The sequence below is a fragment of the Xenopus tropicalis genome, chromosome 9, assembly GCF_000004195.4.
Source record: "Xenopus tropicalis strain Nigerian chromosome 9, UCB_Xtro_10.0, whole genome shotgun sequence".
NCBI lineage: Eukaryota > Metazoa > Chordata > Amphibia > Anura > Pipidae > Xenopus > Xenopus tropicalis.
In genome coordinates, this window is record NC_030685.2 from 38126999 (window position 1) to 38140050 (window position 13052).

The window sequence follows — 13052 nt, forward strand, 5'->3', positions numbered from 1 at the left end:
AACTTTTATTATGTCACTTTATTAATACCATATTAGGCTATCACATTTCAGTAGGGAATAACCTCTTAATCCCCCAATTTTAGTTTCGGAGCCCCTTATTCCCTTATCAGAGTTGTAGGTTTCTTACTATCATTATATCCATTGGAATGAAAGCGGATCTTTCTTGTAATTATAACTTGCAGTGTGGACACCGAGTGTGTTAAATATCTTAGTACATTTTGCTCCAAAACAATTGTAATAACTATCAGAGATGTTTTAGACAGCCCTCCAAAATTAGGGGTAGTTAACTTCTGCATCGAATAGCCTGAAGACGTGTGTGTGAGGGAAGGCTGTGGAGGTCTCATGCTTTCATTATCTCTCTCCCTCCCTCCTTTCTTCCCCTCCCTTTCTCACGCTGCTGCTCCATGCGGATGTGACATTTCACGGAGCCGCCATTTTGAGAGCCTGGCGTCTCCACACAGAGGCTGAGCAAGCGGATAGCACAGAAGAGGGCTCAAGGAAAGAAAGAGATAGAGGGGACTAGGTCATCATCTGTTTCCACTAGACTCTGTTTCTCCCTTATGTACCTTTAGCGACACTAGAAGAAGAGGTCTCCTTAAATGAGATTTTGGACATAAACAGAGGTGGGAGCTTGGAGTGAATCAGGCCTGCACCGGCTGCGCTGGGATCCGACCAATGAGCAGGGGGAGGGGACCGGAGAGCAGCACGGGAGCTGCAAGGCCCGCACAATATTGGAACCTTTCTTGCTCAGTGTAATTAATAGGAACCTGCGCGGAGTCAGTGAGCTCCCGTGTCTCTCCACCGGTAGCCGTTCAAGGCCCCGGGGGGAGAAGCAATCGCCTCCCCCCGAAATCCCCAATCTTCCACTTACGGCGCCGAAATTGGGCGAATAGCGAGTAAATACGTGCGCGTTTCTCTGCCGCCGGCTCCCTCTGCTCTCCCCCCAGCGCATCCCGCGGGAAAGGCCCAGGCTGTCGCTGCTGCGCAGGCCCCGCCGCTGCTTTCCACCCCATCTCCGCAGTCCAAGCCGGCGCAGCGAGCAGGATTGAAAGAGGCCACGGAGGCCCACCCTAGAACCATGAACCACCATCAGCAGCAACAACAACAGAAACCCGGGGAGCAGCAACTCAGCGAACCCGAGGACATGGAGATGGAAGGTACGTGTGATCGCTTATGCTGTCTTATTATATCTGCATTATCGTCTGCCCCACGCACCTCCATACACAAGATAAGCTAGGGATAATTTCCGCCATCAAAGATGTTTGGGGTTACTGGGACTTGTAGTTTTTTTATTAGCTAGAACGCCTAAGATAGTTGCCTTTTCCTGGCCTTAATCTTTTCGCTGCCGGTATTCTTAAACAACTGGGTAACATTCTGCATTGCTCTGTACTCTGGTACCCGGCATCCCCATTAGCCCTGTGCTATGCATAGAACAGCATCCATGTTTATTACTCATCAGATGCTCTGTCATGCGGGTGTGTGTAGGGCTTTAACTCAAACAAGCATGTAGGTTATCTGTTTGCAAGGGCTAGTTTCAAATGGGTGGCACACTGATACATATAACACACTTTTTTTTATTTGTTTTATAAATCATAGTACATTTTCTACATTGTAAGTGATTTATCCCTGGAACCTGATTTTCATTTGGAGTTGTGGTCCTTGAACTTGTGGGGCATCGTTGCTCAAACGCCTATTTAAATGGACCTGCACATGCCCATTATGTTTATTGAAATCAGAAGTTGGGTATGATTTTGTCACTTGGTAAACAAAGAAACATTGAGAGTCAGTGGAAGGCATTCATTTAAACCAAGCAAGTATGACAGCCACATTTTAGCCTAAATGATTTCAGATTAACCTATGGACATTAACATAACTCTGTTTACCCTGTTAAATTAAACAGAATCGTAGATTTTTTGTGATTGACTCAGTAGGTAAAAAAGCAGTAGCCCTGTTACTTTTATTTTTGTAATTTTATTTTTGTGCAAACTTTTTGAGAGCCTCTGGCTCTCAAAAACTTGCAGCTCTTTTAACTGCTCGTTTGTTCCTAGCCTAGCAAAAGGGCTGATTCTTGAGACCCTTTCATGGCCCAGCAGCGTAATGTAGTCACTGAAATGGTACGTTGCGTACTCCTTATTTGTGTTTGGTTTTCGCATTTTTGCTTGTTTTGAGAGATAAAGTGATAGGTTCAGGTTAAAAGATGTAAAGAAGTCTGGATTTTCTGCAGTGCTCATAATTTCATAAGTAGTAAGTCATAATCCTTCCCATGGCTTTGTGACTAGAGCAGAAATATACATATTGTCACATCATGCTTATTGTGGCAGCAACTGGCTGCATTGCTTGATGCACCTCCTGTCTGATTTGCATTATTTTCCCACCTTCCGTATACAAGTGCAGAGTCATTGGTTTGTATATAGTAGGCGTTGTCAAGTGTTCTAAACATAACTGCTTTTTTTATTTAAAGAGCCAAGGCCATTATTGTTTTTAGTAAGTGTAAACCTTTCTTCCTCTAGTAGAATTATCAGCACGCCTAGGGGGGTTGTTAGCTTTTCTACCTTCAAATGCAAAACTTAAAATCATGTGTATGTGTGCTGTTAAAGGAGAACTTCCAGCAAACACTTAACTTAAGTGTTTTGAAAAGTAAGTATACTTTTAAGCACAATGTCCATTAATTAAATATGCAGCCTTTTCATGATTTTAGTGTAATATGCTTTGGAACAGTTGCCTAAGCTTAGCCCCCTGTTCTCCTGCTGATGTGGCTGACTACTTTAAGACTACAAAAAAAGACTATTGCATCCTCCAAATCCCACAATTCCCTTCACACATGATGCCTGTAAGGAAAGTAACCAGACATTGTGGTTGTGTAATTCCTGTATGCTTTCTGTAAGCTGTGGAGAAGTTGTTACAGTTTGTAAGTGTTTTAGTCCCTCCTCCCCTGCAAGGATTTCAAATGATGCAGAAAGTGAAGAACTGTTTTGCAGCTGGATTTCGGCATATGAAAATTATATTTATACATACATATATTTATAAGGAACAGAGTACATTGATTGCTATATTAGGGGTTTCTAGGTTGTGCGGGGCTCTATATATATATATATATATATATATATATATATATATATATACACACACACACAGGGTAGGATTGACAGCACACGCAGGGTTTTCATATGAAAAATCACAAAGGTGTAGATGAATAAATGTGAGGCTTTATTCAGTCCGACGTTTCAGTTCCTATCTGGAACTTTCATCAGGGACAGCAACATCTCAGTGTAGTACAAACGTTTTTAGGCACAAAAGGGCGCCAAGCTTGTTGCTAGGCAACCACTAACACATACATAAAGTGACAAAATCAAATGGAAAACAAAAAAAACATGAAAAAACATAAAAAACGATTACAAAAGTGTTTATAGGTATAGACATATAAGGACAATGTGTCCAGGGCCAAAAGGTACATAAATGAAAGGATCTCAGTATATGGCAATAGCTGGTCATTTTGTAACAATATAAGGTTGCAAAACATGAAAAGCCCCAACCACTCTCTGCTCCCATAGCGCTAGGCTAGGCTGTGCAGCTTTCCAGCAACTTGTTTCTATATATATATATATATGTATGTATATATATATGTGTGTGTGTGTATATGTATATATATATATGTGTATATGTATGTACCGTATATACTCGAGTATAAGCCGATCCGAATATAAGCCGAGGTACCTAATTTTACCTAAGAAAACTGGAAAAACGTATTGACTCGAGTATAAGCCTAGGGTGGGAAATGCAGCAGCTACTGCTAAGTTTTGACAATCAAAATAAATACCAATAAAATTACATTAATTGAGGCATCAGTGGGGTATATGTTTTTCAATATTTATTTCAAAGAAAAACAGTAAACTAGCTCTGTAAGCGGAGAAGAGGGTCAACAAAAACAATATGAGTTCTACCCCACGCTCATTGCACATTGGCAAACTGGCAGCAGACCCAGTCCCAGAGGAGATGTAAGGGGAAATAAGTATTGCTAGTTGGAGCCTAGGCCAGGGCACTTTGAGGGTCTGGTTGCAGGTGGCCTAATTTGCACACAAAGGAGAGAGGGTGCTAGTCTAGAGGGACCCATGGCAACCGACTCGAGTATAAGCTGAGGGTGACTTTTCCAGCACATTTTGGGTGCTGAAAAACTAGGCTTATACTCGAGTATATACAGTATATATATGTACACAGGTTGCTGTCAAGCTGCACTCCATGAGAAAGAATGATACCTGGGTGCCAGTGCAAGAAATGTAGAGATACAGGGATGGAATGACAGCACTCACAGGTTTTTCACGAAGAGGCTTGATAAAGGGCTGGTTTAAGCCCGAAAAGTTGCTGTGTGCACTTGAGTAAAGTCACTTTTTTCTACAACATTTCCGGAGTGCTGCTGTTTTTTCATTTTACACAGGTTTTTCACGAAGATGTCACTTCTTCGTGAAAAACCTGTGAGTGCTGTCATTCCATCCCTGTATATGTATGTATGTAATGTATGTCTATGTATGTATGTCATAATTGGCGTTATCAAAAATAAATATATAAATCATCCAGCAGAGCTGGCAGCAATAAACTTGAGGGCACACCTAAGCTGATGGAGCATTGCCTAGAATTATTGCACGATGAGGGCTACTATTCCTGCACAGTGAGCCCCTGATACTCAAGTGACGGACTGGGGTATTTGCAATATTTTAACTTTGGGGTAACGGGATCAAAACATGAAAAACCTTGTTTTATAGCAACTTTACCTAGTATTGAAATAGAATGATGCCTTAATATTGCTAAAGAAAAACTGGTCATATTTTACATGTTTAATTTTGAAAATTTATTTTACTGTGTATGTGTGCTATTCAGGACAGTGCAGAGGATCGTTCGGATATTGGCAGAGATTATGGCGCAGCACACGAGACAGTGCCCTGGGCTAATGCACATGGGGGGGGGGGGGAACATACAATGTCCACAAGCCCTTGAAAGGCACCCTGGTATCAACTAATCCTTTGCTTGTCAACAATGTGAAAACTGAATTTGGTGTTTTCTGACCCAGGCATTTTGTGGGTATTCCAATGGGTCACAACCTGGTGCAGGATTGTCTTAACAAGCTTTTCACCACAATAGCAGAAGATTATGATGGACCAGTTCGCTATCCGGTGCTTAACAATTTGGCACCCCCAGTCATTTTTCATTTCCTACTTCTTTAAAATACAAGGAATGTTGAACCATGCTAGTTAGATGTTAGCATTAATGTTCTGTGGGCATATATGCATTACTGTTCTAACTAACGGTGGTCATTGCGATGAGCTTGTTTGGTGAGTTTGCCAAATGTGTGGAACTTCTCCCGATATGCCCACCTAAGGTTAACAAGCCATTGCGGTCCCCAATCCGATGGAAAATCAAACCTGCTTGATTGAGAATTTTATACCAGATATTGGTCAGGTAGTGCCCATACACAGGCAGATAAGCTGACGAATTGGTCTGATGGCCACCTTAAAGAATAAACCTTTTTTTTTTTTTTTCTATGAGTAAAATTACTCTAAACAGCCTCCAGAATTACTTATCTTTGTCCCAGCATTCTCTCTGACCTGTTTCCTCAGTCAGAAGATATTCATTTTTGGTTGCTTCCTTGTGCAGAGTGAAGCCCCGCCCCCACTTCCTGTTCAGTTCTCTCTTCAATTCGACAAGGTTGTCTGAGTGGAGAGCCTTCTGCGCATGCCTGGAGGCAACAGGAGCCAGTCTGTGCATTAGCCGTTTTTTGGGGGGGTTTTTTTGATGAGAGACCTGAACAGGAAGTGGGGGCAGGGCTTCACTCTGCACAAGGAAGCAACGATAAAGAATACCTTCTGACTGAGGAACCAGGTCAGAGAGAATGCTGGGACAAAGGTAAGTAATTCTGTTTAGAGTAATTTTACTCATAGAAAAAAAAAAAAAAGGTTTGCTTATTCTTTAAAGCTGGCCATACACGGGCAGATGAGCTCGCTTAAGCGAGTGGATCTTCACCTGAGATCCCCACCTACGGGTGGGCGATATTGGGGAGGCCAGGGCCAAACGATCAAATTCTACGCGCGGCAATGGGGCAGTCGGTTCGGGGACCTCATCAACGAGCAGATGCGGTCCCCGATCCGACTGGATTTTCTTACCTGACCGATTGATATCTGGCCAATTTCAGGCCAGATATCGGTCGGCCAGGCCCCTCAGTTCTGCTACCCACAGTCATGTGCCTATGATTAAGTACCTCATGGTACGAAACGCGTAGGGCTTCTTGTTTTTGCATATGGATCCAATAAAATTTATACGTTTTTAATGTAAACTACTTTTGTTGCTGCATTTTTCAACATTTTTGATAAAGTCCGGAGTGCCTGCCTTTTCTATTTTTGATTTTCCCTCAGTTCTGCCCCTACACGGCCCGATAAGCTGCCGAATCGGTCCAAGGGACCGATATCGGAAGCTATAATCAGCCCGTGTATGGGGACCTGTAGCCGCATATACTTGAAAGCTGTTCTATCGTTATAATGTTTTATAGGTTGCTTTTCCTTGAAACAGGCACATTTAAGGCCATTAATTTAATTAATATAAGATATATATATCTTAATTTAGCTCTTTGGAATGAGACATCTACAGCTTTCTTCATATAGGGCATCTTTTAGTGACATAAGTCACTATACAAGGGCTTAAGGATGTTCCAGTCATTACTTATTTAGAACTGCACTACCCAGCTAGCTAGGTCTTAAAATTTGCAGAGGAATTTTTTGGAGGATAGCAAATTGCGTGTACTCTTGCTATTTCTTCTTGAATAATGAGTATTTCTAAGTGCACTAATGGTTTGTAGCACAGGAGCCTTCATGTGTTCTAAGTGCATAACCAGGACACCACAAATGAAGAATACAGTGCATCACAAAGGCAGTATTTAAAGGAGAAGGAAAGGTTAAGTCACTTAAATGACTTTAAGAGCATACCTGGTACCCCGGGCTGGTGACCCTGCTCGGAGAAAACCGCACCAGCCCGGGGTACCTGCAGCGAGCACTTCCTCTTCTGTGTTCGCGCTTGCACATGCACATTATACTGAAAAGCCGAACTTTAACAACAAAGTCGGCTTTTCACTCTACTGCCCATGTGCCGGCCCTGGGATTTCGCTGGCAGAAGAAACACGGAAGGAGGAAGCACTTACAAGGTAAGCGATTAAAGTCATTTAAAGAATAAGTAAACCTTTTTTTTTTCCTATGAGTAAAATTACTCTAAACAGCCTCCAGAATTACCTACCTTTGTCCCAGCATTCTCTCTGACCTGGTTCCTCAGTCAGAAGGTATTCTTTTTGGTTGCTTCCTTGTGGAGAGTGAAGCCCCGCCCCCACTTCCTGTTCAGTTCTCTCTTCAATTCGACGAGGTTGTCGGAGTGGAGAGCCTTCTGCGCATGCCTGGAGGCAACAGGAGCCAGTCTGTGCATTAGCCGTTTTTTGGGGGGGTTTTTTTGATGAGAGACCTGAACAGGAAGTGGGGGCGGGGCTTCACTCTGCACAAGGAAGCAAAGAAAAAAAATACCTTCTGACTGAGGAACCAGGTCAGAGAGAATGCTGGGACAAAGGTAGTTAATTCTGGAGGCTGTTTAGAGTAATTTTACTCATAGAGAAAAAAAAAGGTTTACTTATTCTTTAAGGGAGCCTAACATTTTAGCACCCCCAAGTGACTTAGCCTTTCCTTCTCATTTAACGCTTCTACATTTATCACCTCAAACACATCAATAAATATGGTTATGACACAGCGTAGTTATATGGTTACTGGAATGTTGAAAGTTGTGTGCCGTTCGTATTTGCTTACTGAATATCTTAAGCTAGCGATAGGCATTGTTTGCCTTTTAAAATTATTTTAACCCACACCTTGTGTCTCAACCCTTTCTCCCTGTAGATTGTAAGCTCTTTTGGGCAGGGCCCTCTTCACCTTTGTATCGGTTATTGATTGCTTTATATGTTACTCTGTATGTCCAATGTATGAAACCCACTTATTGTACAGCGCTGTGGAATATGTTGGCTCTTTATAAATAAATGTTAATAATAATAATAACTACGTTATAGATCATCCTATTTTTAGAAACATTTTAATTGGTCTTAAATCAAAATTATTTTAAATAAGTTTTCTTCTCCATCTTTCCAGCTGTCAAATGGGGGTCACTGACGTCAGCAGCCAAAAAACTATTACTCTTTGATGCTACAATTGTTATTTTATTATTTCTCTTTCTGTTCACATTCTCTCCTATTCATCATCCTGTATTTTTATTAAAACCCCCTTCTAGAAAGCTGAGCCCTAGCAACTGGAGGGCTGCTTAACAGAAAGTTAAATAATAAACCATAAAGAAGCTTATCCTTCATAGGGCATATTTCACCCCCATAAGGCTGCATAGGATGAACCCCCTGATATCCCCAAATTGTACTAAATGTGGCCTAGCCCCAGGTACCTTTATACATATGATGTGGGAATGCAATAGGCTTCAAATATACTGGAGAGACATATTTGCCACAATAGCAGAAACAATAAATATACAACTCCAACCCTCCCCAGAACTAGCTATACTGGGAGCATGTGACAATTCTCTGGGTAACAAATACCAACTAATGGTTATACGACAGGGCCTCTTCCAAGCCCGTAGATGCATAACATATCTCTGGAAAGATGTGACCACCCCCCTAAACCACCAATCATGACTAGACAAAATTCAGAAATACATAGACAGTATGCAATATCTATACACAAAAAGAACAACCCCTGAGAAGTTTGACAAAGTATGGGACTCTTTTCCCATCCCCCTAAGGTACTAACCTATGAAAGCCACAGCTCCACCACTGAATGAGCGATTATCAACGCACCCTACCCACCATATGCCCATGGCAAACCCCACACCCCTGGACTTGGCTGTTACATTGTTAGGTAAAAACTCTTGTCGTTTACCTTGTTGTTTCAATTTTAATGTTACTTTATTTTTATATTTGTATCTTTTAAAGAAATTGCTCCAGCCGATAAGCTGATGTAAAACTGTAACAATATTCAAAGTTTCTAACTCTGATCTGTAATAACAGATGTACATGCAATATATGACAATTGACCAATTGATTTAACCTTTTTATCCTCAAATTTAATTTTAAAACCAGTATGGGATCTTTTTTTATATAAAAGTGTAAATTACCATTCAAGGCTTGTTAAATACACACAAAATTACAAGTAGGATTCTTTTAGCGCAAACATAGATTTATGCAACTCAATTACTATCTTTGCAAGAGACTTACAGAGAAAAAGGGTAATTGTCATACTAAGAATGGTAAATGGTAATGTCATACTAAGAATGAAAATTGAAAAATGGTTCTCTGAGCTTGACAGGTGCCTTCCATGTATGTCTTAGTTGGATGGTTAGTTCTACTGTTTTTACATGATTCCCATTGCCAAAAATGATGGTGGAAGAGGAGAAAGAAGTTTCTTGATGCCATATTTTGAGTTTAAAAAATTCAGTAGGTGAAACACAGAGAATCTTTTGTGACTCGTAGGGCAGTGCTGTCCAATTTGTGGTACCGAGGGCCAGAATTTTTCTGGCTTACATGGTGGAGGGCAGATAATGGAAGTCAGTTTTAACCTTACATGGCCTTACAGGTGTGGACACTGCAGGGCCTTACAGCCTGAATCTGAGTATTGAACAATGCAGATGGGCCAGTTTATAACAGTAATAATACCATTTAAAGTTTACACAAAGGTAAGCAGTCATAGCTGAGAAACAGCTGTGGGGGGGCCAGGGGCACACAAGTATATTAGTCATGTGCGATACAGCGCGCTACTGTGAATAAGGGCTCTGGCACACGGGGAGATTAGTCGCCCACAACTTCCTGTTCGCGGCGACTAATCTCCCCGAGTTGCCATCACCTGCCATCCCACCGGTGAACATGTAAGTCATGTAAGTGGGATGGCACACGCGGCGGCGCGATTTCGGCAAATCGCCAAAGTGGCCTCGCGAGGCTTTTTCGATATACGCATAAAATGCGAGATAATGCAAAGTCTTGCATTTTTATGCATATATCGGCTATATGTGCCTGCACCCGAGCGTATCTCATTCATTCGGGTGCAGGCACATGTAGGAGGCGTAGGGCGGAATTTTCAGCAAGCGCTTTGCCGCTTGCCAAAAATATCCGCCCTACTCCTCGTCTGGCATTAGCCTTAGAATAGCTTGGTTTTAATTTGATTTGACAACACCTGTCAATGATTTGGTGCAGAGTAAAGAAAGGGATTTCATGTGTCCAGGAATGCCTTGATAATGTATGCTAGTCTCCAGAGGGCATAAACCCCTAAACTGCCAGCATATATGCAGACATAGGCAAAGTGAGTCTAACTTTACACATAAAACATAGTAACTTGTGTTGAAAAAAGACATACGTCCATCACGTTCAACCATAATGCCTATAATATGACCTACCTAACTTCTAGTTGATCCAGAGGAAGGCAACAAACCCATCTGAAGCCTCTCTAATTTGCCGCAGAGGGGAAAAAAATCCTTCCTGACTCCAAGATGGCAATCGGACCAGTCCCTGGATCAACTTGTACTAAGAGCTATCTCCCATAACCCTGTATTCCCTCACTTGCTAAGAATCTATCCAGCCCCTTCTTAAAGCTATATAATGTATCAGTCAGCACGACTGATTCGGGGAGGGAATTCCACAACTTCACAGCTCTCACAGTAAAAAATCCTTTCCGTATATTTAAATGGAACCTCCCTTCTTCTAAACTGAGTGGGTGCCCTAGTGTCCGTTTGAAGGACCTACTGGTAAATAAAACATTAGAGTGGTTATTATATGACCCCCCTTATATACTGTATATACTTGAGTATAAGCCTAGTTTTTCAGCACCCAAAATGTGCTGAAAAAGTCACCCTCGGCTTATACTCGAGTCGGGTGCTATGGGTCCCTCCAGATTAGCACCCTCTGTCCTTTGTGTGCAAATTAGGCCACCTGCAAGCAGACCCTCCAGTTCCTTGGCCCGCTCCCAAATTCATCTTAATCTACCATCCTCACCTGTCCTAGGCACATTCTGCACTAGACATTGCACTTTATATTCTATATAAACTATATATAGTTTTGAAGGATTTTAACTCTTTCTGTTTTAGCTTGGTTGCTGATTGAGCTAAGGGGGTAGTACTCTTAAGGTATCATTGTTGATACCATATTGTTTTTGTTGACCCTCTTCTCCACTTACAGAGCTAGTTTACTGTTTTTGTTTGAAATAAATATTCAAAAACATATTCCCCACTGATGCCTCATTTAATGTACCGTATATACTCGAGTATAAGCCGAGTTTTCCAGCACTCAAAATGTGCCAAAAAAGGAATCCTCGGCTTATACTTGAGTCGGTTATTAAGGGCAGCACAGGTTTACCTTTCCAACCGGACGCGGATGCGCCCGTGCATTCTTTGGCGTTGCGCGCGTGCCCATCCATGCTCATCCGTCGCCCCATTTGTGACCGGATGCTGCGGATGCGCATGCTCATCCTTCGGGGGTGCGCGACGGCGAAGGATGAGCATGCGCATCTGCCGCATCCGGTCAGAAAGGCAACCGCCGCATCCGGTCAGAAAGGCAACCGCCGCATCCGGTCAGAAAGGTAACCCAGTGCTGCCCTTAATAACTGACTCAGCCGGCCCGCGCGCAACGGAGAAGAATGAAAGTGCTCATGCGCAGCATCCGGTTGGAAAGGTAAACCTGTGCTGCCCTTAATAATCGACCACTATCAGCCTGACAGTAGCGCGGATCCTTTAGGCCCAGGTTATTAGCTGTAGAGTCTGTCTCGGTGCTGTGCTGGGAGAATGTAGTTTTATTTATGATCTGTGTACCATAATATATTTGAGTTCATTGACAGGAAATTCTGCTGTATGTATATATTATCAGTATGCTACGCTACACTTGAAGCCCATAAGCGATGTTCTTGTAATTTTGTGTATACTCAGCAAAGCAGTGCAATTACTTAAGTATCTGTCACCTTCTGGATTGCTCAGACCTCTTTATGCAATCATCATACAGAGCAAAGACAAGGGGAAGGAAGACAGGTTGCCACCCCGGTTACAGAACACCTTGCGAGTACTTATATGAAAGAGACAGAGTGATTTATTTACCTCTGGGCAGTGTTTACTAAACAGTGATGCTCTGACCCAAGCTTCCAGTGCATGTTTGTATTGCTTATCTTACTACAAGGCAAAACTACAGTTTTTTATTCCCACCCTAGGCTTATACTCGAGTCAATACGTTTTTCCAGTTTTCTTAGGTAAAATTGGGTACCTCGGCTTATATTCGGGTCGGCTTATACTCGAGTATATACGGTAATTTTATTGGTATTTATTTTGATTATTGAAACTTAGCAGTAGCGGCTGCATTTCCCACCATATAGGCTTATACTCGAGTCAATAAGTTTTTCCAGTTTTCTTAGGTAAAATTAGGTACCTCAGCTTATATTCGGATCGACTTATACTCGAGTATATATGGTACTTATACATAGTTATCATGTCACCTCTTAAGCACCTCTTCTCCAGTGTAAACAGACCCAACTTGGCCAATCTTTCTTCATAACTGAGACTTTCCATACCCTTTACCAGCTTAGTTGCCCTTCTCTGGACTGATCTTTGGAAATGTGTTATATAAGTTAGGTTTGTTCGTAGTAACTTTGCAGATTTGTGATTGTCTATCCATGGGCATTTAAACATGGATGTTTTATTATTTTACATATTCCTTATCCAGTGAGCAGATGCAGTCCTTGATCAGATAGTAAAATCAAACCCACCTGATAGACATCTGGCTGATGTCTGTGTGGCCCCCCACCTGTCTGGCTGCTTTGATGGCTTAACTTTGTGTAAGCTTTAAATGGTATCAGTACTGAGTTTAACTGGCCCTGTGCATGGTTCTCACCTGAGATTCAGGCTGTAATTCCCCCTGTTTTGTTTAAAAATGTAATCCCCTGTACTGTTCACACCTTGTAATCTCTGTATTGTTCACCCACTGCATTGTTCACACCTCAGGCTCAGGCAGT

The 13052-nt window shown here is 42.1% G+C and overlaps 1 protein-coding gene across 2 annotated transcripts in view; it reads left to right on the plus strand.

The window, feature by feature from the left end:
- The first annotated feature begins 265 nt into the window (after positions 1 to 265).
- usp7 (ubiquitin specific peptidase 7 (herpes virus-associated)) overlaps positions 266 to 13052 on the plus strand; it is a 65853-nt gene continuing 53066 nt past the window's right edge. For both annotated transcript variants that reach the window (XM_012970920.3, XM_002939449.5), the window contains exon 1: positions 266 to 1157. In XM_012970920.3, coding sequence (XP_012826374.1) covers positions 1079 to 1157 — 79 coding nt within the window. In that variant the 5' untranslated portion in view covers positions 266 to 1078. The remainder of the gene's footprint in view (positions 1158 to 13052) is intronic.